The sequence below is a fragment of the Sitophilus oryzae genome, unplaced genomic scaffold, assembly GCF_002938485.1.
Source record: "Sitophilus oryzae breed Bouriz unplaced genomic scaffold, Soryzae_2.0 scaffold_179_pilon_pilon, whole genome shotgun sequence".
Lineage (NCBI taxonomy): Eukaryota > Metazoa > Arthropoda > Insecta > Coleoptera > Curculionidae > Sitophilus > Sitophilus oryzae.
In genome coordinates, this window is record NW_022146501.1 from 10,611,947 (window position 1) to 10,639,575 (window position 27,629).

At 34.1% G+C, this 27,629-nt stretch overlaps 2 protein-coding genes across 2 annotated transcripts in view; one reads left to right on the forward strand and one right to left on the reverse strand.

Moving 5' to 3' along the window:
• LOC115882914 (ecdysone-induced protein 74EF) overlaps positions 1-27,629 on the forward strand; it is a 274,754-nt gene that overhangs the window by 14,321 nt on the left and 232,804 nt on the right. The gene's annotated exons all lie outside the window — the stretch shown is intronic.
• The window catches only part of LOC115882915 (U7 snRNA-associated Sm-like protein LSm11), a 42,254-nt gene that overhangs the window by 7,530 nt on the left and 7,095 nt on the right, over positions 1-27,629 (reverse strand). Inside the window, exon 2 of the mRNA XM_030901183.1 lies at positions 12,884-13,002. Coding sequence (XP_030757043.1) covers positions 12,884-13,002 — 119 coding nt within the window. The remainder of the gene's footprint in view (positions 1-12,883; positions 13,003-27,629) is intronic.

A 27,629-nucleotide genomic window follows, 5' to 3' on the forward strand; every position in this document is an offset into this window, starting at 1 on the left:
TCGGTACTACCGCCGCTGCTGTTTTAGGTTTAGTCTATTCTGCACCTATTCTCTATGAAAGAAACTATGGACCATCCATTATCTTAATACAGAGAGGTCAACAATGATTGAAATACTAAATTGTCTATTGATTTTGCTCGTTTGGTTGGCAATAAGTTTAAGGAACTCAATTATTTATCTGTTGTTATCACTAGCGTCGAAACAAAAAACTAAACCAAAAATGAAATAACATGATTAATTTTTTGACGCTTCCTACAATATGAGATTAATCAAGATAATTAATCGTGATAAGAAATAAACAGTTTTAATCTGAAGATGTTCAAAATTAATTACTGAATAAGTGTATTAAAAAATTGGCGCCAGGGGGCACGTATAGCCGCCCATACTAAAATATGTTAATAAAAAGTTCGTAGGCAGTTCTTTTAGTTTCAAAGTAAAGGAATTTTTCCAATTTTTTTTATCTCAAAAACTGCGACTTTGACTGATTTTGATGTTATTACAAATTTTGTTGCAAATATTATTCCTAATCTTAAATTGAAAACCGCGTTTCGCTAGCTACTGTAATTTTGGAGTTACGATTTTTTAAAATTTTTAACCCCCTCCCATACCCCCTTTCCAACCCCCCACCCCCACCAAAAACTAATGGCCAGATTCTAGGGCGCCACAGTATTTTTGTGCCAAATTTGGTTAAAATCGGTTTAACGGTTTTTGAGTTATCGTGTTACAGACGGACAGACAGACAGACACCATGAAAATGTTTTGTATTTTGGTCATTTATGGCCAAATAACTCATTTTGAGTGAAATTAAAAAACATTTTTTTTTCGATCTTAATAGCCTACCATACCTATTGGTATGGTCGGCTAAAAATATAGGTTATTATTAAAATACACAAAACTAAACAACAATCACTGACTAATAACATCATTTCTGACTAAACTTTTTGCAGAGGAAAAACACTGGTATACAACTTTAAGATAAGGCTTCTTGTTGTAAATAAACGTGATAATAAAGAATAAACGACTGCTGCGATTTATTTTCTTGTGAATTTTGTGTTCAGAAGTAAAATCACGACTATCTGGTAATTTTCATTCGACCCAAAAAATAAAAAAAATTCCTTATGTTGGATTAACAGATGTATAGAGGGGAAGAATTATTGCTCTCACTGAACAAGGAATGCCCCAAAGAGACGTAGCAGAGACAGTAGGCTTTACTCAGGGTCTTGCATATGTATCGAAAACATATGCAAGGTATTTGGAACTAGGAACTCTCAAGAACAGGCCCTGACAAAGTCGTCAAAGAGTCACAACTGAACAACAGGACCACTTTGTGTGTCAAATAGTTAGAAGAAATCTCAATGTTTCTCATCCAAAGCTACAAAGACAACTTCTGGCAGCTACAGGTGTGAACGTTTCAGTTGAAACCATAAGAAATAGGCTTCGTGATCGAGGGTTCTACAGTAGGAGGGAGTTACGGATCCTACAGTTATCTCGGCAAAATAAAATTGACCGGCTAAATTGATGCCTTCAACATCAAAACTGAACATTTGAGAATTGGCAAAATATCCTTTCTTCGGATGAGACCAGATGATACTCAGAGCCCCAGGAAAACGAGCAAGACTCCAGGCTACCAAATCTGTACAAACATATAAAGGAGGAACTGTAATGTTCTCGGGAGGTATTAGCCTCTCGGCTGGGAGCAAAATCTCCATTGTTACCACTTCAAAAAACTTTAACGGGCCAGAGGTATGTTGATTTAGTGCTAGAACCAATCATTAGGCTTTGGAGAGCTGCAATTGGGAATAAATTTAACAGCAGAGTGGCTAGAGAATGTCTTGAAAAGGAAGGTGTCATAGTTTTAGACTGGTTTGCATGTTTACCAGATCTAAACCCTATCGAACACTTGTGGGACCAGCTCAAAAGAAGGGTTAGAGCTCGTCGAAACAATCCAGGATATCTCTCACAGCTAATTGATGCAGCATTAGCAGAATGGGAAAACATACAACAAGACAACGTTGATAATTTAAGAAGAAGCCTACCAGCGCGGATAGAAACTTGCATAAGGGCTAGAGGTGGCAACACGGATTATTAAAAAAAAATATAACTCTTCGAAATCATCAAGAAGAGGAATATAGCCTATACAGGGGTTGTTCACCACATACGACACGGAGTATTGTAGCTAAACGACTAGGTTTTTACAAATTCTAAGTTTTGGGTTCGTTGAAGGACTATTACAGCTACAATTTAAAAATATTTTTACAAGATACAGCGTGTCCCAAGTAAATAAAAAATATCAAAGTTGTATTTTTTTAAATGGAACACCCTATATATTATTACATTTTTAGTTTCTACGATTAAAATAAAGGTAAATTTGATTAAGGTTTACTACACTTAAACCTTGCCGTTTTTGAAATATTTTCAATTTTGTGAAATTGCAGTAAAAATTTTAAGGCTTCATTTCTCCAAGTATCAAAGTTTTTAATACTAAATATTTACTGTAGTTTATTTACTGATCAGTTATTGTGTTGCAATAATAAAAATAATACTACCTTATACAGAGTGTCTAAAAATTTATTTTAAATAATTATTAGCTTCAAACGGCAATAACTTGTTTAATTTAAATGGAACACCCTGTATATTTTACGAGAATCAGATGCACAATTTAATTGTCTATCAAATTATATTACACCATTTTTTACCTATCTCTTTAAGTTTCCGTAGAAAATGCATTTTCTTGTAATTTAGAACTTATTTATCAATATACCCATGGACTATTGACTTTTTAGATTATTTTTAAAGATGTACCAAATTTTTAAAGAGTACAGATACTAATATTGTCGATATAATTCGTTTATTTCATTAAAAAATAAAAAAAAACTGTTTAAATATTTGTTAAAGAGGACCAATTAATATGATCCCAGTATTCAAACTACATTAACTGACTGTTTACGTTGATTAATAATAATTGCTCCAAATATTAAAAAACTGAATTTTGTATGGGCATTAGACAGTGTGATAAAAAGTAACACCTTAAAAATGATATTTCATTTTTTAATAAATGCTTATTTATAACAACAAGAGACTTTAATTTGATAACTCATTATTATATTGATTTCTGACTGAAATCCAAATTTATTTATAATAATTTATTAACGAACACAATTAAGTATGTAATTAATTAGTATATGGGCGGAAATAATGGTGTTATATTTAATTAATGGTATACTCTTTTTTATAAAGATTTAAATAGTTTTCTGTTTGCATACAAATGGGGCTAGTAATATTATCGTTTTGCTAAAAACGATAATATTACTAGTCTGTACATTTTGTACATTTGTTGCTTTAAAAACAATCTAAAATGTCAATATTCCATGGATATATTGATAAATGAGTTCTAAATTATAAGAAAATGCATTTTCTACGAAAACTTGAAGGGATAGGTAAAAATGGTATAATACAATTTGATAGACAATTTAATTGTGCATCTGATTCTCCTAAAATATACAGGGCATTCCATTTAAATTAAAGAAGTTATTGCCGTTTGAAGCTAATAATTATTTAAAATAAATTTTTAGACACTCTGTATAAGGTAGTATTATTTTTATTATTGCAACACAATAACTGATCAATAAATAAACTTCATTAAATATTTAGTATTAAAAACATTGATACCCTTGGAGAAATGAAGCTTTAAAATTTTTACTGCAATTTCACAAAATTGAAAATATTCAAAAACGGTAAAGTTTAAGTATAATAAACCTTAATCAAATTTACCTTTATTTTAATCGTAGAAACTAACTAAAAATGTAATAATATACAGGGTGTTCCATTTAAAAAAATACAACTTTGATATTTTTTATTTATTTGGGACACTCTGTATCTTGTAAAAATATTTTTAAATTGTAGCTCTAATAGTCCTTCAACGAATCCCAAACTTACAATTTGTAAAAATCTCATCGTTTAGCTACAATACTCCGTGTCGTATGTGGTGAACAACCCTGTATATGACACATACTACGTGGAGAACGCTATCACTTTCAGTGTCTAATTATCCAGGTTAAAATCGAGGGAGGCAAATGGGGAATAGGCCGAAGGAAGCTAACCTGGCTGCGAAATATTCGTCATTGGATAGGCATACAGGACTTCCAAGCACTCCAAGTCGCTGCAATTAATAAAACCATCTGATGAGGAAGAAAAAGATGAACGCCCACGCAGGAATCTGCAATGCACCTTAAGAAAAACAAGATGAAAGGATGATCTTAGTTCTCTATTTATTTCTGTCATTACTTTCGGAACTGAAGACATGTCCCTGTTTCTGTTTTTTGTAAACAAAATTGTTTTTATGAAAATGCGTCGTAAAATGTGAAGAATCACTAAACATTGAATATTGAAGTAGCTCAAATCTTATCAATTCATAAGATTCGATGAGAAAATAGAAAGGAGAGCATAAAAATTCGATTACAACGGGATGTAAAGTGCACTCTCCTTTACCTAGAACTGCTACTGACTCGCCACCGACGTGATCCTAACGCACTTCCTTATACAGCCGTTTCAATGAGAACCACTACGTACCGACATTAAGCTATTACTATTCCTTGTTCTATCCCCGGTACTGTTGTCTCTGTCCGAGTGAATTAAAAAAATACGACCGTTTGTAAATAATGCGCGAGGTTTTCTTATTAACGAACCAACAAACCGAGCGATCCTGGTGCCGAGCCGTTAGAAAAAACGTCGAAACGCTGGCCTTCGTCGCGAAAATTAATCTACAACAACGAGGAAAACGAAATCATGTCTCGCGTTTAAGGTTAACGGTTTGCAGTAGATCGTTCGGTGGACTAGACGAGGAATGAATGCATCGAATTGTTTTAATTATATTCTTGGACATTAAATACATTTTTTTTTATTTCTGCATTATTATTGGATTTTATAAATTTGTGTTTCACTTTTATGCTAGTGAAATGTCTTCTTCTCCTTAGTAGTTCGGACTAGGTTTTGTGTCTTCTTCAAGGGTTCCCTAGGAACAGATGGGATGATGAAGACCAAATTTCATACCATCTCATAGGTGGACGTCCAGGAGGTCGAGGTGTGTTTGGTCGTTTCTCTTTAGCAATTTTCCCTAACCCTTTGTCCACATGGTCTCTCCACTCTCTTCTTCTGTTTCTTGCCCATCTTATTATGTCCTGTGTTTTTTTTATTTGTTCACTTCTCTATACGGGGTGGTCCGAACTGTATTCCGGAAACTTCGGCAACATATTCTGCAGATAAAAATAAGTAAAAAAGTTCGTATAGAGAGATACAGGGTGTAGAAGTTCCATTTTTATTTCGATTTTTTCAAAATAATTTCTGAAGTAACGTCAATATTTGAATGAAAATTGGTGTGTGGGAGTTTTTTGACATGAAAAATTTGGATTTTGATATCAATATGACTCATATTTGTAGGGGGCGCCACCTATGTTTTTAACTGTTTTTACCTGACTGTTTTGAAGAGTAATAACTTTTCGTCCGTACCTGTATAAAACAACTGAGTGAAAAAATGTACATGTTCGTGACTTTTTGCGTAAAAAATGTCTCTCGGCAAAAATTGCTAGGAGCAACCGTTCTCAAGATATTTAGAATGGAAATAATCAATACATGTCATTATTGACAAAAAATAAAATGTTGGGTAGATAGTTTATGACCTGAAATAGTAAATTTAGGAATTTTTATTTTTTTAAATTAATCATAAATTTTTCTGATGGAAAAAAATGATGGATAAAACAGTTTCTGTTGAACTTTTGGCACAAAAACTTTTCAAATTTATGATTTCAGTTCAACTATTTCGTCAACATGTTAATTTATTTCAGTGATGACAGGTATTGATAATTTCAATTCCAAATATCTCAAGAACTATTACTCGTAGCGATTCTTAGCAAGAGAACCTTTTTACGTAAAAAACATCGTAAATGTATATTTTTTTGCTGAGTAGTTTTATACAGGTACGGACGAAAAGTTATTACTCTTCAAACCAGTTAAAAAATATGTAGGTGGCGCACTCTACAAGTAGGAGTCATATTGATATGAAAATAAAATTTCTCATGTCAAAAACTCCTAGACACCAATTTTCATCCAAATATTGACGTTACTTCATAAATTATTTTGAAAAAATCGAAATAAAAATGAAACTTCTACACTCTGTATGTCCGAAACTAGGCATTTTAGGACATACATTTATACGAACTTTTTTACTTATTTTTCTTAAGTTTCCGGAATACAGTTCGGACCACCCTGTATATACAAATCAGTTCATAACGTTCTTCGCCGTCTTCTGATTTCTAGTCTCCATTGGTCTCTGTCTGTCCAGAGGTTTTCGTTTATTCCTCTTGTTCTAATGTCCCCGTCTATTCCTCTTCAACTCCGTCTTTTACCTTGTGGTGTCCAATTGAGTACTTTCTTTGACATTCTACTCTCTTCCATTCTTTGTACGTGCCCGTACCACATGAATTGATTAACTTTCATATTATTATCTTCTGTTACTCCGTGTTTAACGCAATGCTTTATGTAGCTTCGAGTGACTTAAGTTTTTTTTCTTTCAAAGGCCATACTTCACTACCATAACTAATGATTTTTTAACTATGCTGTTATAAATTATGTGTTTGTTTTGTTTTGATACTGCGTAATCCCATAGAATATTGTTGAGTTGTCCAATTGCTTGTCTTTCCTGGTTGTTTATGTACTTAATTTCTTCATCAATGCTACCATCGTTGGTAATGTGCATGCAAAGATATTTATATTTTTGGCAGTGATTTATCTCTTGCTGTTGTTCTAGGATTAAGTTCTGTTGTTCGCCGCCGATACACATATGTTCCGTCTTCTTAAGGTTTACCTCCAACCCCCACTTGTTGTTCTCTTCAATTAGTTTGCGGGTTATATATTCCAAGCCCTAGTAGACTTGAACTAGTATTATTTGATCATCAGCGAAACAAAGAGTGTAAAATATCAAGTCGTTTAGTGGTATCCCCATCTGTTCGCACTTCTTTTTCCACGTTTTCAGGGCTTGTTCCGAATAGACTTTAAACAGTGTCGGTGACAGACAACAGCCCTGTTTAAGACCTTTGTTTATGCTGAAACTCTTTGATACTGTTTGTCCTATCTTTACTTGGCTAGTGTTGTTCTTATGAAGTTCTTGGACAGCCTTAATTAATGTTATGCTGATATTAGTTTTCTCGAGAGCTTCCCACAATTTAGGCTGGAGTACACTATCATATGCTCTCTTGAGGTTGTAGAGGGGGTTGGTTGTTGTAGAGGAGATGTATTTCTTCATTTCTTGCCATTTTTTTCTCAATTATCTGTGTTAGTGTAAATAAATGGTCGACCGTGGATCTACCAGCTCTAAATCCCGCTTGTTCTTCAGCCTCCATATCCCGGTTCACTTCTCTTCCCGTCGTATAAGGTATATCCTGTAATTGATCGAAGTGTTCCTTAGAGCCGTTTTTGTGTTTGGTTAGGAATACCTAGAAATCAGAGGAGGATCCACTAAATCTGTAAAGGTCGAAGTGGAATAACCAATCGCCACCTTAAAAAAATAAACTTTAAACTAAGGTATCTTTATTTTAATGCTCTGTAGAGATAGAAAATCTTTTTAACAAGTAATGAGTTTGTCAATATATTTTTTTTTAATAAAAAGTTATTATTTTTAAATTTCTATATATAGATCTACTTCTTTAGGACACCAATAATATCACCAGTTACTATTATCGCTGATGATATAACATACATCCTAGACCTTTGTATACGTAAGCCAAAGAAAAAAATGAACGTACAGAAAATATATTATATACAATCGTCAGTTATATTGTTTACAAAAATAAGGTCATTTATTTTCAATAGAAATGTAAAATTAATCATTTTTATCGTAATGTTCATAATTATTATCCGATCCATGGTCATAATGATACTGATATCAAACAAAAATTATTAATTATCTTGTAAAAAGTCATCTATTTTTATCCTATTGAAGTTATAGTTCTAAGGCCTTCACAAAAAAAAGCAATAGAACTACATATTTGTATTAAAAATAAAAATTCTATCTTTTCAATTTTTGAAACAAAATATGATCGAAAAAAAGTGCCTCACAATAACCTTTGGAGTAACAATCAATGATAGTTTCTGTGAGGCCCATTCTTACATGCTAGTTATTAAAAATTGACATAAAAATTACATTACCATCGACTGTCAATTCAAAAACTACTCTGTCGTTTTGTTTCAGATTATAAAATCTAATAAAAAATTTATTATTATTATTCATTAGCATAAAAAATATCGGAATTTGGATTAATCTGTAAATCAATATTTTATTTTTTTTAGTGTGTATACCGCAATATTAGCAATAATTATTAATATTTGTTTTAAAAATAAAACGGTAAACTTGGTTATTGTATTATTGCCACAGATTTAATCCGTGGCATACCAGTCACGGTCACCTGCCGTCATGGTCGAATCAAATGACAAATTTTGCATTTTTCATTGGCCAGCGTGGTGTAAATGCCACGGATAACATTCAAGTTCGCCTCGCTTATGGAAATTTTTTAATCATATCTTTATTTGGCGCATAGCAAATCTACAAGACACACTTATTTTGTTTTTCTATAAATATGCCATTACTAATGTGTGTATACAGGGTGGCCCGAACTGTATTCCGGAAACTTCGGCAAAATATTCTACAGATAAAAACAAGTAAAAAAGTTCGTATAAACGTATGTCCTAAAATGCTTAGTTTCGGAGATACAGGGTGTAGAAGTTTTTATTTCGATTTTTTACAAATAATTTCTGAAGTAAAGTCAATATTTGGATGAAAATTGGTGTTTGGGAGTTTTTTGACATGAGAAATTTGATTTTGATGTCAATATGACTCGTACTAGTAGAGGGCGCCACCTACATATTTTTTAACCGATTTGAAGAGCAATAACTTTTCGTCCGTACCTGTATAAAACTACTGAGTAAAAAAATATACATTTACGACGTTTTTTACGTGAAAAAGGTCTCTTGATAAAAATCGCTAGGAGTAATGGTTTTCGAGATATTTGGAATCGAAATTACCAATACCTGTCATCATTGACATTAATAATTATTATTATTTATTAAACATAATATATTATGTTGACTAAATAGTTATTAGACTGAAATCATAAATTTGAAATGTTTTTGTGCCAAAAGGTCAACAGAAACTGTTTTATCATCATTTTTAGCAGAAAAAATTATGATTAATTTAAAAAAAAAATAAAAATTTCCCAAATTTATTATTTCAGTGAAATAACTATCTCAATGATAAAATAATTAAAATAAACACTCAACGTGTTTATTTTTCGTCAATAATGACATGTATTGACTATTTTTTCCCTTCTAAATATCTTAAGAACGAGAGAAAGAGATATTTTTTACGTAAAAAGTCACAGAGATGTATGTGTGTAGATGATATTTTTTCGCCCGGTAGTTTTGTACAGGTAAGGACAAAAAGTTATTATGCTTCAATACAGTTAAAACACATGTAGGTGGCGCCTTCTACTAGTAGGAGTCATATTGACATCAAAATCAAATTTCTCATGTCAAAAAACTCCCAGACACCAATTTTCATCGAAATATTGACGTTCCTTGAGACATTATTTAGAAAAAACCGAAATAAAAATGAAACTTCTACACCCTGTTCCTCTGAAATTAAGCATTTTAGGACCTACATTTATACGAACTTTTTTACTTATTTTTATCTATAGAATATGCTGCCGAAGTTTCCGGAATACAGTTCGGACCACCCTGTATATTTATTGGAAGTAAGACTTCTTGACGCGCGCTGGAAATAAAACATTCAAGGCCGTGATACACAACCTAGTGGTAACAATGGAAAAAGCGGTAAGCCAATGAGGAAGTTGAGATGGGTCTTTGGAACGTCGTAACTCAGGCCCTATATGAGCTAAGTTTTGTGCTAAATATGAGCTGAGTTTTGTGCTCTATGAAACCCCATCATCAATGGCGAAAAAATCATCCATTTCAAATGAAATTTGGTAATCGACCGTGTACGACACGTGTCACTGTGACAGTTAGTTTTGACGTAAGAAACGTCAAAAGTTGATGTCGTCCGGTCGCGACCAAATTTGGTGGGGAAGCGATATGAGCGACGGTGCACACGGTTCCACCCTGCAAAGTTGGATACGACGTTTCGTTTACATCTTCATCAGGGTGGGATTAAGGATTTGATATTAAAGAAAAAATGTAACCATAGTGACCATCTTCTGACTTTATATCGAGAAATGCATTGAGTATAATAGACCACTAATGCTTGTCTTCGTGGATTTTGAGAAGGCCTTCGATTCAGTAGACCAGTGGAAGCTTCTAGAGACACTAAGTGAGAGTCGCATCGATCATCGATACTCCGCAATCATAAGACATATGTATGAGAATGCCACGGCAAACGTTAGAATATCGAGAAATCAATACACAAACAGATTCAATATCGATCGAGGGGTAAAACAAGGCGACACACTCTCCCCTAAACTATTCGTTGCTGTGCTAGAAAGTATGTTGAAAATGATAAACTGGGATTCAGCAGGAATTAACATCGATGGCAAATCTATAAATCATCTGTGTTTTGCAGATGATATTGTTTTAATAAGAGATAATATACAGGAAGCACAGAATATGCTGGGTATGCTAAATGATACCTGATACGGAAAAAGTCGGTTTGAAAATTAACTTAAGACACAATACATGACAAACCTAGTACTGAGTGGTAATTTAAACCTTAATAACATACTTTTGGAACAAGTGCATATACAGGGTCCGGCAATGGTGCGTCAGGAATCTGTAGCTCCTAGAATAAAAAACTTGAGAATTTTGTTTAAGTGCAAACCTAAAGTATGTACCAGGATGTATTTCAGGAAAATATTTTAACTTCTATAGGGTGGCTCAAAAAAGTGTGAGTGGACCTGGATGATTTTTTTTAAATAGAACACCCTGTATGTAACTGCATTTTTGGCTTCCTTTCAGATCACTTTACATAACCCTAAGATATGAATAAATATATTTCGATAGTTTCAGAGATATTAAAAAATAAATAAAAAATATGTATTTTTCAGCTTAAAAAAATAATTAAAAAAATTATTAAAAATACAAGAACTGTTCTGAAATCAAAACTATATTAGGTATTTACTTTATATAGTCTGTTCTTACTTTGTTATAAATATGGTAATCGTATATCATACAGGATGTTCAATATTCTACGCCAAACTTTCTAAAATATAAAATAAATTTTTTTTGTTATTTTAAATGGAACACCCTGTATATTATTTTTTTATTAGACGGAGAGTTAAAAAATGAACATTTTTTGTATTTAGAGTATTTCAAAATTTTGAACGGTTTCGCAGATACGCGCAGTATTATTTCATATGGCGCTTTCAATGGTAAAATACGAGTGAAAAATCATTGGGTAGCTTTGATTAACATTTACTGTGGAAAATGCCATATGAAATATAAAACCGCAAATATCTGCGAAACCGTTAAAAATTTTGAAATACTCTAAATACAAAAAATGTTCATTTTTTAATTCTCCGTCTGTTGAAAAAATAATATACAGGGTGTCCCATTTAAAAAAACGAGGAAAAATTATTTTATATTTTAGAAAGTTTGGCGCAGAATTTTGAACATTCTGTGTAATTTACGATTTTCATATTTATAGCAAAGTAAGTACAGACCATCTAAAGTAAATACCTAATATAGTTTTAATTTCAGGACAGTTCTTGTATTTTTAATAATTTTTTTAAGAAGGGCTGAAAAATACATATTTTTTATTTATTTTTTAATATCTCTGAAACTATCAAAATATATTTATTCATATCTTAGGGTTATGTAAAGTGATGTGAAAGAAAGCCAAAAATGCAATAATATACAGGGTATTCCATTTAAAAAAAATCATCAAGATCCACTCACACTTTTTTGAGCCACCCTATAGAAGTTAAAATATTTTCTTGAAATACATCCTGGTACATTTTACATCCTTATACAGTTTTTTATTCTAGGAGCTACAGATGCCCGACGCACTATTGCCGGACCCTGTATATATAAATACTTAGGACATGAGATCGCTATTAGAAGGGAAAATCAGACAAGAAATTCTACGAAGAATAGGTTTGTCGTGGGCGGCATTCGGTAAATTAAAGCATATACTGAGATCTGATCCTCCAATATTTTTAAAAAGAAAGGTCTTTAACAGTGTGTCTTGCCTGTCCTCACGTATGGATCTGAAACACTTACTTTGACAAAAAAAAGTACATATACAGAATACAGGTCATGCAACGGAAAATGGAAAGGTCCATGTTGGGAGTTACACTTAAGGGGGGATAAAATACCCAATCATACCATACGATATCGAACAGGAGTAAGAGATGGGGTGATATCTATCTTACATCTTAAATGGAACCGCATTTCTGGCTCCAATTCAATCAGCAATCGACACGAATGAGAATTAAAAAATATTGACTCAAAACTGACAACTAAAGAGACAGCTTTATTTATTTGTCAAATTATATAGAAACCAACGCAACCCAGCACAATATCTTTTCTACTCGTAATAAATTCCTTGAAATAATAATTTCTGAATATTTTTTAAAACGTAACTCGCAATGGAAAAAAATATTGTTTTATACACGACGATAAAATTGCATTATCGTCTCCCGAAATTAATTCACTAGTGAATTAATCTTTTCGGTCGACGATAAAATACCATTTTATCGTCTTGTATAAAAAATAACTATTAAACGTAAAAAGTGACAAACATTCGAAACACCCAACCTAGACCAACCCTGTACATTAAAAATACCTCTACCCGCGTCTATTCGTTCTCTCACCTTGTCTATCTTACCTTGATTCGTGTTTTTTCCTTCACGTACTTCCGCAATAGAGCGAGAGGACCTTGCACGGCGTCCATCCTTGTGAAAACGTTTTTTTCTATGCGCTGTCTTTTTTTCGAGGCGACCGGCACTGAAAAAAAAACAATTTTAAATTCGTGTTTAGTGTGTTAATAGTTTTTTTTTAATTATGAACGAGTGAAAAAATAAAATTGGTAATAAAATATTAAGAAGAAAAAAAAAAGCATGAATTAGAATACCGTTAATTATGCTTGTGTGCTTGTATGTTGTATAGAGAAAGGTCAGGGTATGATGCAGAAAATTCCAGAACTATTACACAGGTCGACAAAATTTTCGCAACAATATACAAAGTGAGACAAAATGTTTCAGAAACAATAGACAGTGTGATAAAATAATTTAGTACATTTTCTATCTATACTGTGTGTAGTGATGAGAAAGTGCAAGACCATTCTCATGTTATTTAAGCCCTACCAGATATAATAAGGGAAGTTGCCGCGAATACAGAGACATAAGAGGGAAGTAAACGCTGCTCATCCGTTGCATCCCCAGTGAGCAAAATTTTGTCACATTTAGGGAACAGTTACGTATCTGCGTTTTATTGCTTCATATTAGGCACGAGAACGGCCTGGTAATGTAACAACGACGTCACCTAGAACACATTTCCCTTAAAGGAATAAAATGCTCACTGGGTGGACATCAACCTCCCCTAAATAAATTGAAATCTAGAAAGAGCTTTGTAAAAACTACTATCGATGACGGTGCATCTCCATTAGACACTGAGAAATGCAGATATCGCATCATGGATCCCACTTTCTGAATCCCTACCACCACACAGTGATTGAAAATGCAATTCTACGGTTCCAAAAATATTTATGTTATGTAAGTGTTTTTTTCGGCTTTATAAATCAAGGTATAAGCTAATAAACTCTTACAAATGATGTTGCAAAAGTTTTTTTTAATAATAACTATAGATACGAGTGCCTTTCTAGTAACTTTAAAAGTCATTATGACATCAGTCACGTAATCACTGTCATGGCGGCAAATTAAAAAAACCGCTATGAAAACCCGAAAAGTGGGGTTAGATGACAAAATATCGAAAAAAGTTATTCGAAAAAAGTGTTTAAAATGATATTTTAAGGCTATCGAAAAAATTTGCGACAATTATAAAAAGTGGAAAAATCATATTTTTAGCCCTGGCTCCAAGCCTGGTTATTCTATGAAAATTTTTTATATGGAATTTATTACTGGATTAGCCCAAGTAACTTGATATTCAAAGTGTAGCATGCATCACTGAATTACTGGAAACCTGACAAACTGTCAAATAACACGGCATGGCTACAAAAAAATACTGTTTCGAAATCGACTTTTCTGATTTTATCCTCTGGAAATGACTTCAGTGTGAAATTTTGAATTGTTTTACTTTTACACATTGAATATCAAGTTACTTAAGCTAATCCAGCAATAAAATCCGTATAAAAATATTTTATAGAAGAGCCAGGACTCAAAATATGCCTTTTTCTACTTTTTCTTATTTCCGCTCCAAATTTTGCAGGTAGCCTTAAAAGATCATTCTAAACATTTTTTTCAAATAACTTTTTTCGATATTTTGCCATCTAACCCCACTTTTTGCGTTTTCATAGCGTTTTTTTTTTAATTTGCCGCCATGATAGTGATCACGTGACTGATGTCATAATGACTTTTTAGGTTATTAAACATGTAGGAGCGATCCACCAAACAAAATTTTCGGAAATCCCATAAATAAAAATATTTCTCATATGTAGCCAACATTATGGTGGACACTGTATATTAAATGAGAAGGGGCGCCTGGTGGCAAAAGTTTTTTATTTTTTTTAGAAGGAAAAAATGTAGAGAACAAAATGATGTTAGTATTTGGAAGTCGTAACAAGGCACACAGAAGTTCTACCTTGTTATGCAACAACGTTTTCGCATTATTCGTTAATTTATAATGTACACTTTAATTGAGCGTCCTAAAGTATCTTTCATACTAAACATCATAATTTTGTGTAAAACACAAATTACATATCTCCAGAAATATGCAGCATGTGTTTGAGAAATGAAAACACACAAACATTAATTTAACGAAACGATTAAGACTGCAATCGAAACCGAGATCAGAATTTCTCTAAACGGCGTATTAACTGTTTCGACTTGTCAACGTGGAGCAATTGTTTGTTAGCCAGGGCGACTGGGATTTGTGTAGCACTGTTTATTAGCTTTCTTTGAAGGATAATATATCATTTTGTAAAAGATTTAAGTCAACAAGAAATTGGAATTTTGGAACTTCAGAATTCCATTTTCTATCACTGTGCTTCAGGTGCAGACCTGCAATGGAAAATATGGAAGTCCCTCAACAGACTAAGAAGTGGGATTGGCAGACCAAAAGATAACATGGCCAAATGGAATTTTCTTAGAGATCCATCAACATTATGCGAATGGGGTATCGAACAAACCACCAAAGTTTAGTGACCAAACATCTATATATGTAACTGCTCTCAGTGTCCAGATTCTTGTAAGCTTAACGACCTGTTGCAGGCCACAGGAAATGCTGTCGATGTTACTAATTTTTGGTCTAATTATATTTAGTGTTTGTACAATGTTCATATCTTTTATTTTTTTTACAATTTTATGTTGTAACTGGTTTCAATTTTATCTTTGCATTTTCTTCTGTTTGTCTTTTCGCAACGCTTTTGACACGAATAAATAAATGTTATTTTCTTTTCATATTTCTAATTAATCCCATACAATCGAAAAAAACTTGTTGGCTTTGCGATGAAAATCGCTACATGTAAAATATATGGGAAATGATATCGGTGTCTTATCGAAGCCAACTAAACGCCGTTTTATTTTCGATCATATCACAGTATAAGTATAGATCATACCAAATAAACATTTAGTCACGTGATAAGCTTGACCAGCACACCGTTGCCCCTTTACATATTTTCTTTTAATAAAAATATTATAGGAAACAAAAATAAATGAATATAGAGAGATATGTATAGATATACAGGGTGCGTTTCAAAAGTGGCTCGCCCCTATAACTTTTTTATTTTTTTCAGATAAAATAACGAGATTTAGTATGTTAGTATATGACATAAATTAGGATTTAATGAATTATTCAATTGTTTTCGGTCACTTCCGCTATCACCGGAAATGACTACAACTTTTAATTTTTAAATAGCACCCTCGGTATTTTTTTTTGTTAAAGTTTAACGACACAATTCATTTAAACCAAAACCTCATAATACAAAACTAAAGTGTCAAAACCGAATAACGATGTCAGAAAATAAACAAATAAATGTGGCAACTTGACATTTTTTACAGCAGAGCCACCACCTGAATCCCCAGGAGGAAATTTAAATTCCAGTTAGTCAGCCCGTCACCGAATATGTCCACGGTTGGCAACAATGAATTTAAAAATCGCATCCTTGATTACGTAACTAAAAGTTCAATTGGTATCGCTTATAGAATCATGTTATAGAGAAAACATATTGATTTCCACAATTTAGAATTTAAGAATTTCTGTAGAACTATAAACTATTTTTCGATATACTCTAATTTAGCAGTATGCATTTTCACATCATAACCTAAAAATAAATTGCAATCGAACGAAGGTGATGTACTTATGAAAATAGCCCTGAAGCTATTTTAGACATACGTACTCGTAATTTTTTAGATTAGATCTCTCACCTCTAAAACCAAGGATAGAAAACACGAACACGAATATATCTATGCACATATTAAATCTGCTGACGTTTTATCCTATTTGTTTTCAAAAATTTTCCAGTTTCTAACTAATGATAACAATTAATATAGGTCAGACAGGTATCATCAGTTATAAACATTCAAAACATAGTAGAAGACAAAAAAAAAGAAATAAATTAATTTTTCATACAACATTCGTACATTAAAAGTAGTATTTTAAAACTTCTCCTTTTTAAATGCTAAGGACACATTCGGACTTCTCCTTTTTGATCATCATCATTTAGCTTGTTCGGTTCACTGCTGAACAAAAGCCTCCTTTTACTCTAGCCATTTCTTTCTATTTTGTGCCACTTGAATCCAGTTTCCAGCCACTCTCTTAATGTCATCTGTCCATCGACTAGGACGTCGTCCTCTGCTTCTATAGGCCTCGTGTCTTGGTCTCTATTCCACAAGTCTCTTTGTCCACCGTCCATCTCTTATCCTAGCTACATGTCCTTCCGAATTCCATTTAAAATGTAAGACAGGTATAACCGCATCTCTTACTCCTGTTCGATTTCGTATGGTATGATTGGGTATTTTCTCTAAGTGTAACTCCCAACATGGACCTTTCCATTTTCCGTTGCATGACCTGTATTCAATATATGTTCTTTTTTGTCAAAGTAAGTATTTCAGCTCCATACGCGAGGACAGGCAAGACACACTGGTTAAAGACCTTTCTTTTTAAACATATTGGAAGATCAGGTATATTCTTTAGTTTACCGAATGCCGCCTACGACAAACTTATTCTTCGTAGAATTTCGTGTGTCTGATTATCCCTTATAATACCGATCTCATGTCACACCAGTATATGCCAATTAAAGTACTAAAATGATTTTTTTTTCTATATGTATACATATGAATTATTAACATACCATAATTTGTTAAATTCATTTCAGGAAAGGTACTAATGCCCAATTAACTCTAAATCAATATTATTACTATATTAGACTACCTCTATATATACTTATTTTTCTGAGATTTCTACCTACAACAACTTTATTTCTATTTAATTCATCTAATAAATACACATAAAAAGGCATTACTACTTACTCACGATACATAAAACACATATCTTCAAGCATCGAGGTCAAAAGTTGTATTATTTCATGTTACGCTGATAGAATAATTAACAATGTTGATATTGACAAATTCAAATAAATAATATTCAATGCCGTTAGACTTATATTCTCGTTATTTTATTTACGTACGAAGATAGAGAGAAATTTCTTATAAAAGTGTCAGTTAATATTTTTTTATAGATCATTCATAACATATGTATATGTATCGGAGTTTTCTTTGACAAATTTGAAAGCAAATTTGCGTTTTGTTTAGCTAAAACTGCGATTTTCATTGCAATAATGTGCTAAAACCACTAAATAGTCGGAATCAGCAACTTGTCTCGTGCCCACTCAATTATTTTGAACGGGAAAGAGACCATGACAAGCCCATTTTGTCGATAGGTTCCTCTAGAGGGGTAAAAATTGAAATTCTTGTTTAAGCTTTGCCGGCTTTATATTGAAATTAAATAGATCTTTCAGCGTGTTTCAGTTGCGCCCAATTTCAGTTTACGGGTGAGTAGAATTTCGCAAAAAGTGAAAACTAATGTCAGAAAACTTGCTATCAACTTGATTTAATTAGAATTTGTTTGTGCATTGCATTAGACACTACTAAATGATGATTTTTGAAAAAGAAATATGTTTATATAAAGTCAGAAATTCTCTGATTGATTGAAAGAATGGTGCCAAAATTAATTATACCTGTTCTATAAGGTATACCTTTATCTACGTATAAAAGATATTTTAATTTAAATGCTAATATAATAATTAATGGTGAAATTGTAAAGATTTTGGTTTGTTGGTGTCTACATGGTATCGTTCATGCTTAGTTGAATATCACTTTTGCTTTCACAAAAAAAAAATTGTTATAAAAAAAGTACATCTCGTTTCTTCCTATCAACTATAATCTGTGTTTCTTATAATCCAGGTGATGGATCACTCCGATCACTCCACCCGTGAGCACAATTATCGATTTTTTTGGAAGTTTATCTCAGTAATGCCTACTTCCAGGTTAACGACGATTTCTTCTCACAAGGTTTTCTTCTCACAAGGATCATCGCTGTCGCCTGTAGTTGTCAATATTTATATGGATTGGTTCGAATCCCAGACGTTTCAAACTTCAGTCAATAAACCAAAATTGTGGTTACGACACACTGATGACATATTTATAATTTAGTTCAGAAAAAAGATGAAAAGAGTTGTCACACCTAAACAATTTGTCACCGCCCAGCATTAATTTCATCAAAGAGTAGTAAGTAAGTAGAAAAAGAACAGACCGTTTAATTTTTTGGACGTACGAGTATTCAAACTAGACATCTTTTGATATCAGTCTACAGGAAATTTAGGCACATTGGACAGTGGTTTTGAGGAGTGGACATATCAGGCAATTGCTATTAAAAAAGTTTATTAACGAGATTATATAATTACCTACAGTAAACTTATCAAGATTTTAGGAATTTTTTAAAGATTTATCTATTGATATAATGTAATATTTGTTTCTCGTATCAATAATTCATAATAAGATAAATCTCAATTGAAAAATCATATAGGACAGGTTTTGGACTTCATATAGGTCAGGGTTCGACAAAATTCAATTTGACAACACCAAAGTTGTTTAATTATATCCTGATACTATGCCACTGACGTTTCAAATCTTTATAAAAACAGAAATATAACAAGTATGTGGTAAAATCACAATGTAAATAAAAAAACGCATTGTTCACAATTTGCTTTATTGATTGTTGTAACAAAAAATAAACCACTAATAAATTGTACTGAAGCTGTGGTTGGTTCCTTGTGAAACATCGTTGAAATATTAGTATTTTAATAAAGCACGCTTTTAGATGTTTCAAAAAACTTTTAATAAGAGTAACTTTAACTCTACATATATGTTTCGGCTTGTTAGGCCTTTTTCAAGAGTTTTTTAAGAACTAATCGTCTAACTACACTGTAACTATATATATATTTGCTTTGGGGGTGGGTTCAGAGAGTTTACAATAGGGGTAATAAAAAATGTGTTTAGAAATCCTTGTTGGTCGTTAACATTATTTTCGTTTTTAACAGATTTTAGTATTTCTAACTGTTCAATGTAATGTTAGAAATACTAAAATCTGTTAAAAACGAAAATAATGTTAACGACCAACAAGGATTTCTAAACACATTTTTTATTACCCCTATTGTAAACTCTCTGAACCCACCCCCAAAGCAAATATATATATAGTTACAGTGTAGTTAGACGATTAGTTCTTAAAAAACTCTTGAAAAAGGCCTAACAAGCCGAAACATATATGTAGAGTTAAAGTTACTCTTATTAAAAGTTTTTTGAAACATCTAAAAGCGTGCTTTATTAAAATACTAATATATAAACCACTAATTCACCACAATACACCAAAACACTTTGGACACAAAACGCGTGTTTCGCCAACCATATTAATATCATCAGCAAATGATTAAAACTAACCTCGCGATTAGTTTTAATCATTGCATCTAGTACTAGTGATTTTTTGCTACTGACATTCCTAGATTATAATCCTTTTAGGCCTCGCATTATCTCTCTATCAAGCGGTTGATGTATAATTTGACTGAATCTTTTTCCATTTGAAAAGGTTAAAAAAACGTAACAGTCCATTAGGGTTAATCAGTTTATTTGAAAATACAAAATTGTCAATATTACGAGGCATGTTTTTTAAGTAAGTACCGTTTTGGAATTTAAAAAAAACGTGCAAAGATATCGCAATAATTTTATTTTTACATGAAAGCCTGTACCTTAATCTACTTTTCCACATAATTTCCGTGAATATTGAGGCACTTGTCATAACGTGGCACCAGTTTTTCAATACCCTCCTCATAAAATTCTGCCGCCTGACTGGTTAACCACTGTATCACAACTGTTTTGACTTCGTTATCGTCTTGAAGACGCTGACCGCCCAGGTGTTTCTTCAAGTGCAGGAATAAATGGTAGTCACTGGACGCCAGATCAGGGCTGTATGGAGGATGATCTAGAGTTTCCCATTTAAAAGATTTGATGAGATCTTTGGTCCGATTAGCCACATGTGGACGGGCATTGTCATGCAGCAAAACAATACCCTTACTCAACTTGCCACGTTTTTTTGTTTTGGATTGCACGGCGCAGATTGTTCAATGTCTCACAATAAGATGCTGCATTGATTGTCTCATTACGAGGCAGAAACTCCACTAGCAATACTCCTTTTCTGTCCCAAAAAACTGTGCACATGATTTTCCGGGCAGAAATTGTTTGCTTAAACTTCACTGTTTTGGGTGATGATGAATGTCGCCATTCCATGGACTGTTGTTTCGATTCTGGTGTGACGTAGGCCACCCATGTTTCGTCACCAGTAACAATTTTGTCTAAAAAATCTTCACCTTCATTGTGGTACTGCTCAAGGAAAGTCAATGCACTGCCTAAACGTTGGGTTTTGTGCAAATCCGTCAACATTTTCGGAACCCAACGTGAACACAATTTCCGGTAATTCAAGTTCTCGGTCACAATGCTATACAAAACACTACGAGAACATTGAGGAAAGTAGTCGCAAAATGATAAAATTGTAAAGCGTCTGTTTTCTTTCACCTTTTCGTCCACTTTCTGCACCAAATCTTCATTAACGACCGAAGGACGCCCACTCCGTTCTTCATCATGCACATTTGTGCGGCCATCTTTAAATGCTCTCACCCATTTCCTTACCATTCCATCACTCATAATGTTTTGTCCGTAAACTTCACAGATCTCACGATGAATATCGATCGGTTTTACGCCTTTAGCACTAAGAAATCGTATGACAGCCCGTACTTCACAATCGGCGGGGCTCACGATTGTCGGAGGCATCTTAAACACTCAATAAACAACGTATACAATGAAGAATCAGACTGTACTGGCGTCTGTGCATAGACAAGAGATGTAGGTAACCAGCGCGCATGCGCGGAACGCCGACCGTAGCGCTGCGGCGGCGGAATCGCAAAACGGTACTTACTTAAAAAACATGCCTCGTATCTTATAGCGTTGAGGTATCCACGAAGTCATCAACATCATCATATTTAGCTTACTCAACCATTTCCAACTATGGTGTAGCCTCTCTCACATATTTAAATAGTCTCTTTGCAGTTGAGTCCATTGTTGTCGATTATTGGCTATGCAGGCCCAAGTTATCCCTGCTAATTTCCCAATATCATGGTCCCATCTCAGGTTCGGTCTTCTTCTAGGTCTCTCGTCTAATTCCTCGTGGGTACCATGCTGTAATTTTTGTGGTACATCTGTTGGACGTTCTTATTGCCAGGTGGCCTGTCTATTGTCATTTGAGGGATTTGACTATGTGGATGACATCTATTATCGGGGTCTTTTGTTGTATCCACTCTATTCTTTTACGGTATCTCTTACACACTGGTCTGTACGCATCCACGAATTAGGTTATATTAGATTTTTTGAGATGATTATTGGCATGTGCCATTGCGACCTTTACAGATCGTCCTCTTCTGATCCTTAAGTTAATTCTGCAGTTTGGTCCTTGTCAAAATGCTTAATAACTTAGAGACTGAACCCTCCATATGCACTTTATCAAAAGCTTACCATTGTCTAATAGAAAGATACGCACATTACTTCTCATTTAACAAAATCATAATGGTGCGTTTAGACTGAGCACGCACGCACTGATCCTCCGCGAATGCTCAAGTGTAAACGGCTGTGCGCGCACACTCACCCTGAATCTGCCTGTGCGCGAGCAGCCGCGAACGTGAGCCGTCTGGTGTCGGTTTTTGGTCCGTGCTCAAAGGGATTTTATGTGTGCGCGAAGGCTCAATTTGGACCGGCAATTTGTTTTGTCTGCGTGCGTGTGTATTTTTTTTTTCGTTTTCTTTATTAAAATTATGGAGTGGATCAATGAATCTTCGTTATTATTAATTGAAAAATATGAAACATTCTTTGTATTATTAAAAAATCAAAAAAATATAACGCATGGCAAAACCTTGTAAATAAAATTAATATTGAATATGTCGATATTAATGAAATTGCTATTCTACAATGTGTATCTTTTGTTCGTAATTTTTGGTGTCATTAAATTTTGTAAATATTCAAAGTCAGGCCTGGTCATTCTTGTAATGTTTTTGAACTGATCATAGCCCTCCTCAGACACTAAGTTATTGCAGTAAATTATATCGATTTCTAAAAATTTGGGTTTGCCACCAGCGACGATGTTTTCGATTTTTCTTCTTTTTAATAATTAAGCTGTGCATAACAATGACTGCAGCCTCGACTATTTCTTGGTAGTCCATTATTTTCGCCAACACAACTCTGCTGTGTGCGCACAAATGGATCACTTCATTCGTCGAAAAATAAGTTTTTAATTTGAACGGAGCCGAGAGCGCGAACGAATGCCGTGCGCGCACGCTCAGCTCGTGCGTGCTCAAGTCTAAACGCACCATTAGACTTCGTCCTCTAATACCATCAGCTTTAAACATATATTAGCCCTGTTATGTTGGTAGACCCACTACAATTTTGTCAGTATTTCTGCCTTTGCTTGTCAGGTCTCCGTAAATTTTGGCGAATGTTTTGCTATTAACTTTTGCGAGTGTCTCTGTTCTGGTGAATTTTCCCCCACCATCGAGAGATTTGATGGCCATCCATAGCTGGTAATTTGAAAACTGCTTTTGCACCGTGGCAAAAAGGTTCTAAACCTATGAAAAGCACTGATGAGTCTTCTTCGGCCAGTTCAACCACATAATTGATATGGGATGATTAGAGAAACATAAAACAATAAACTTATTAAAAAAATCCTTTATATTTTATCCTTTTAGGTGCCCGGTGGCGGAGAGGTACAGGCTCTCGTCTGCCAATCTCAAGGTGTGGGTTCGATTCCCACACCCGGCATTTCGTCAGCCGACTATTTTTATTAAAATAAAAATAGTTTGGGTACCTAGGTCGACTCAGCCTTAAATGAGTACTTGGGATTCACAATCCTGAGGTAATAATAGGCGGTTGAAGCATAGTGGTAGCCACATTACCTTCCTTGTATACCGAAGGGCTCTAGTATAGCAAGCTGTACCTTGCTACTCCCAAGGCGTTAAACGCTAATACGGGAGCTATTATTATTATAAAAAAAATCCTGCAAACGAGCTAATAAAGCAAAACCTCGACAGGACCGCGTCGTCTAAACGAACAAAAAGTGACGAAAGCGAAAAAAAAATCGGTACATACACTGGCATAAAAATAAATAAACAATCGAGTGTCGCGTGCCAATAGCCCGCCCGCCCGAGGGCAACGACATCGCGTCGTCGTCGTCAGAGAGATCGTCGGACTTTGTAAAAATGGGCTAAATTTAGCCGACACGGTGATGGTTCGCGCCCACCATTTGGCCTACATTTCCCGAAACGTACGGATTCTGTTTATTTATACATCGGAGAGAGATAGAGTGATGCGGGGAGGTAGAGATAGACGTGAAGATATGACTTTTATCCAGAGAATCAGAGAATACCTTTTTTAAATACAAGAATTGATTTAAAAAAAACAGCTTTTGCTTTATTTTTGTTTGTCTCTTAATTTGAAAAAGCTTTATGAATCTATATTGCGTATTTTAAGTGAAGGCGGATTCTCATCTGTAAATCTCATGAACACAGTTTGACTAATCCATTATTAATAAAGACAGAAAACGGCGCTTGTGTTTTTTTTAGTCGAATATGTTAATTGGGATTGACACAGTTAAAGAAGATGAAATATAAAACTCAAAGACTCTGAAGTCTGGAGTATTAAGCTGATACTGGCCAATTAAGGTATAAAGCTTCATTCGGAACCTCGCAATTAGTGGAATAAATTAGTGTTTTCAATTACACTTTATACTTTTTAGTTTACGATCATTCAAATGTTTAAAAAACAATTAAAATTAATAGAATATCCTAGCAACAGCTTGCGTTAGTTAGTTGTATCCATAGAGAAAGCTCAATATTTAGCTTATAAAAGAACTTTTGATTTCTGGCCAAAATGACATTTCTCAAATTTTGAAGTATAATTAGTGGAAAAGTTAAAAGTTTGATAACTTTTTCTACTAATTGAAAATGTCTACCACTAATTTTAACGTTCTGAATGCTTACATTGAAATTCAAGGGACAAACTTCTACGCTAATTGAAACCGCTAATTTATTCCACTAATTGCGAAGTTCTGAATGATGATTCTTAAGGCTGTGAAACTTGGATATTAAGCAAGAATTCATAAGAAAACTCCAGGTAGTGCACAAGCCTATGGAGCAATATATTTCTACTTTAACCTAAGGAAATACAGATGTGGTCTTCATAATTAAATCCCTCAAATGACAATGGATAAATCATTTATCCAGAAAAACTGACGAAATATGGAAAGAAATTACCCAATGGTACTCGAGTGGCGTTAAGGCCAAAGACATGTCCTAATTTAAGTTGAGACTAGGGCTTTACGAAACAAGTTCTAACAAAATTACACAAACCAGCACAACAACAAAACACATGGGCATTAATAAAAAATAATATTTATGTAGGTGAGATATCACACCGTAATTAGCATATTACGGTCTTTAGCTCTAAAAGAGATGAAGAACAATAAAGCTCCGGGGGATGATGGTGTCGTCACAGAAGCGATAAAGATGGGAGGAACAGTATTAATGACCAATATTCAACGGCTGTTCAATCTCTGTCTGGAAAATCAAAATATCCCTACAAAGTGGAATAACTCAATAATTATCCTCTTACATAAAAAAGGAGACATAGCAGACCTGGAAAATTACAGACCAATTAGCCTTCTTAACCATCTTTATAAACTATATAACCGAATTATAACAAATAGACTAGAGGCAAAATTGGACTTCTACCAACCTAAAGAGCAAGCTGGTTTCCGTTCCGAATTTGGTACCAATTATCATATGCAGTGTTTAAAAACCTTAATAGAAAAAACTATCGAATACAATCGTCCCCTAGCACTGATATTTGTCGATTTTAAAAAAGCGTTCGATACGGTAGAATTACCGGCCATCTAACAGCGCTACAAGAATGTAGAATCGACCATCGATATTGTAACATAATAAAAAACATATGTGACAATGCTACATCAACTGTAAATTTACATTCCACAACTAACCAGATAAAAATAAAAAATGGAGTTAGGCAGGGCGATACCATGTCGCCAAAATTGTTTATTACTGTTCTTGAGCATGCATTCAAAATGCTGGCTTGGCAACAAAAAGGAATAGTTATTGATGGAGAGAGACTCAACCACCTACGCTTTGCGGATGATATCGTTATAGTGTCAGACAATCTGGGAGAGATCAAAGACATGCTTCAAGAACTTAACGATGCATTACACGAGATTGGACTAACAATAAATTTTGACAAGACTAAGATAATGACTAATATGGTGCCCAGCGAACACATACAAATTCACAACAACAGAATAGAATTAGTCCACAAATATGTATACTTGGGCCATGAGATCAAAATAAGCAGAGATAACCAAACCTGTGAACTGGCTAGACGAATTACCTTGGGATGGGCGGCTTACGGAAAAATGAGGGACATCTTTAGAGCAAATATCCCAATACACCTGAAAAGAAAGGTATTTAACCAATGTATCCTCCTGGTTTCGACCTACGGCGCAGAGACACTCACTCTAACAAAAGCAACCGCAGAAAAATTGAAAGTGACACAGAGGCGGCTGGAGAGATCTATGATTGGCCTGACTTTGAGAGATCGAGTAAGAAATGAAGAGCCGACGTACGGGAGTGGATGACATTATCCAGCGAATCACAAAACAAAAGTGGAGATGGGCTGGACACATTGCTAGAATGGCAGACGGGAGATGGACCAAAAGACTTATAGAGTGGAGACCAAGAGCCGACAAGCGTAGCCAAGGCAGACCTCCCACTCGATGGACCGACGACCTGAAACGAATGACAACTAACTGGATTGCAACAGCTAAAAACCGCGAGAAATGGAGACGTTTGGAGGAGGCCTATGTTCGACTATGGACATGAAAGGGGGCTGCGTGATGATGATGATGATGATGAATTAGCATATTATGATGATGGTGGTAATCACAACATCTTCCAAGTTTGACGTGCGCACGACTTGCTGCACAGAAGTTTCACTTTTTTGTAGAGTGTACCCTCTGATTTTAAGTTAGATGGTCCTGTCAGGATGTTATGGCATATTGACGTCATGTTCTTTAAACGCCATTTCGCTAAGTCAAGTGCTGGTTTTTAGTGTTTTAGTCGTTAGGGTATCTACAGTTTTTTTTTACATAAACCATTCATTGGGTATAAATATTTTAGTATTTTATTATTTGTACTTTCTTTTAAAATATATCCCACTTCCTGATACTTCAGCTTTCATCGAAAATGGCTGCTAAATTACATACCAATTTGAAATAGAATCACCTACATATTTCATACTTTTGGGATTGTACATGAAATTCTAAACACATTTTGTGTATAATGCTCTTTTTGTGTGTGTAATATCTATTCTATACCTGGGTTCTTTAATTTATTCATTTCATTTTATGCAGCGCCAAAAAAGGTAACTTTCTATAAAGAAGTCTATAACTAAATCCAACAGTTGGCAATATATTTACATGTTAGAATGTAGAATGTTTGGGAGGGTGGTTAATCACCGAGACCTTACAAATCTATTGTGTGTCCCCTTCCTTGAGTTATAACGAGTTATAACTCATCATATAGTCTCAGGGTTTTGATAAAAGCCAGTATCTGAGACGGCTTCACAAACGTTAGTTCTTCATCTCCGATATCAGTCGTATTAAAGTTTATGGTACGAATGGTTGTCGTATTACATATTAACTTTCTATATATAATATAAGAATCGTTTTTAAAACGTCTTTCGACGTTGTGCGATGCCTAGTCGCCATTGATTTCGTTCATTCCAGTCTCTGTCACGCAG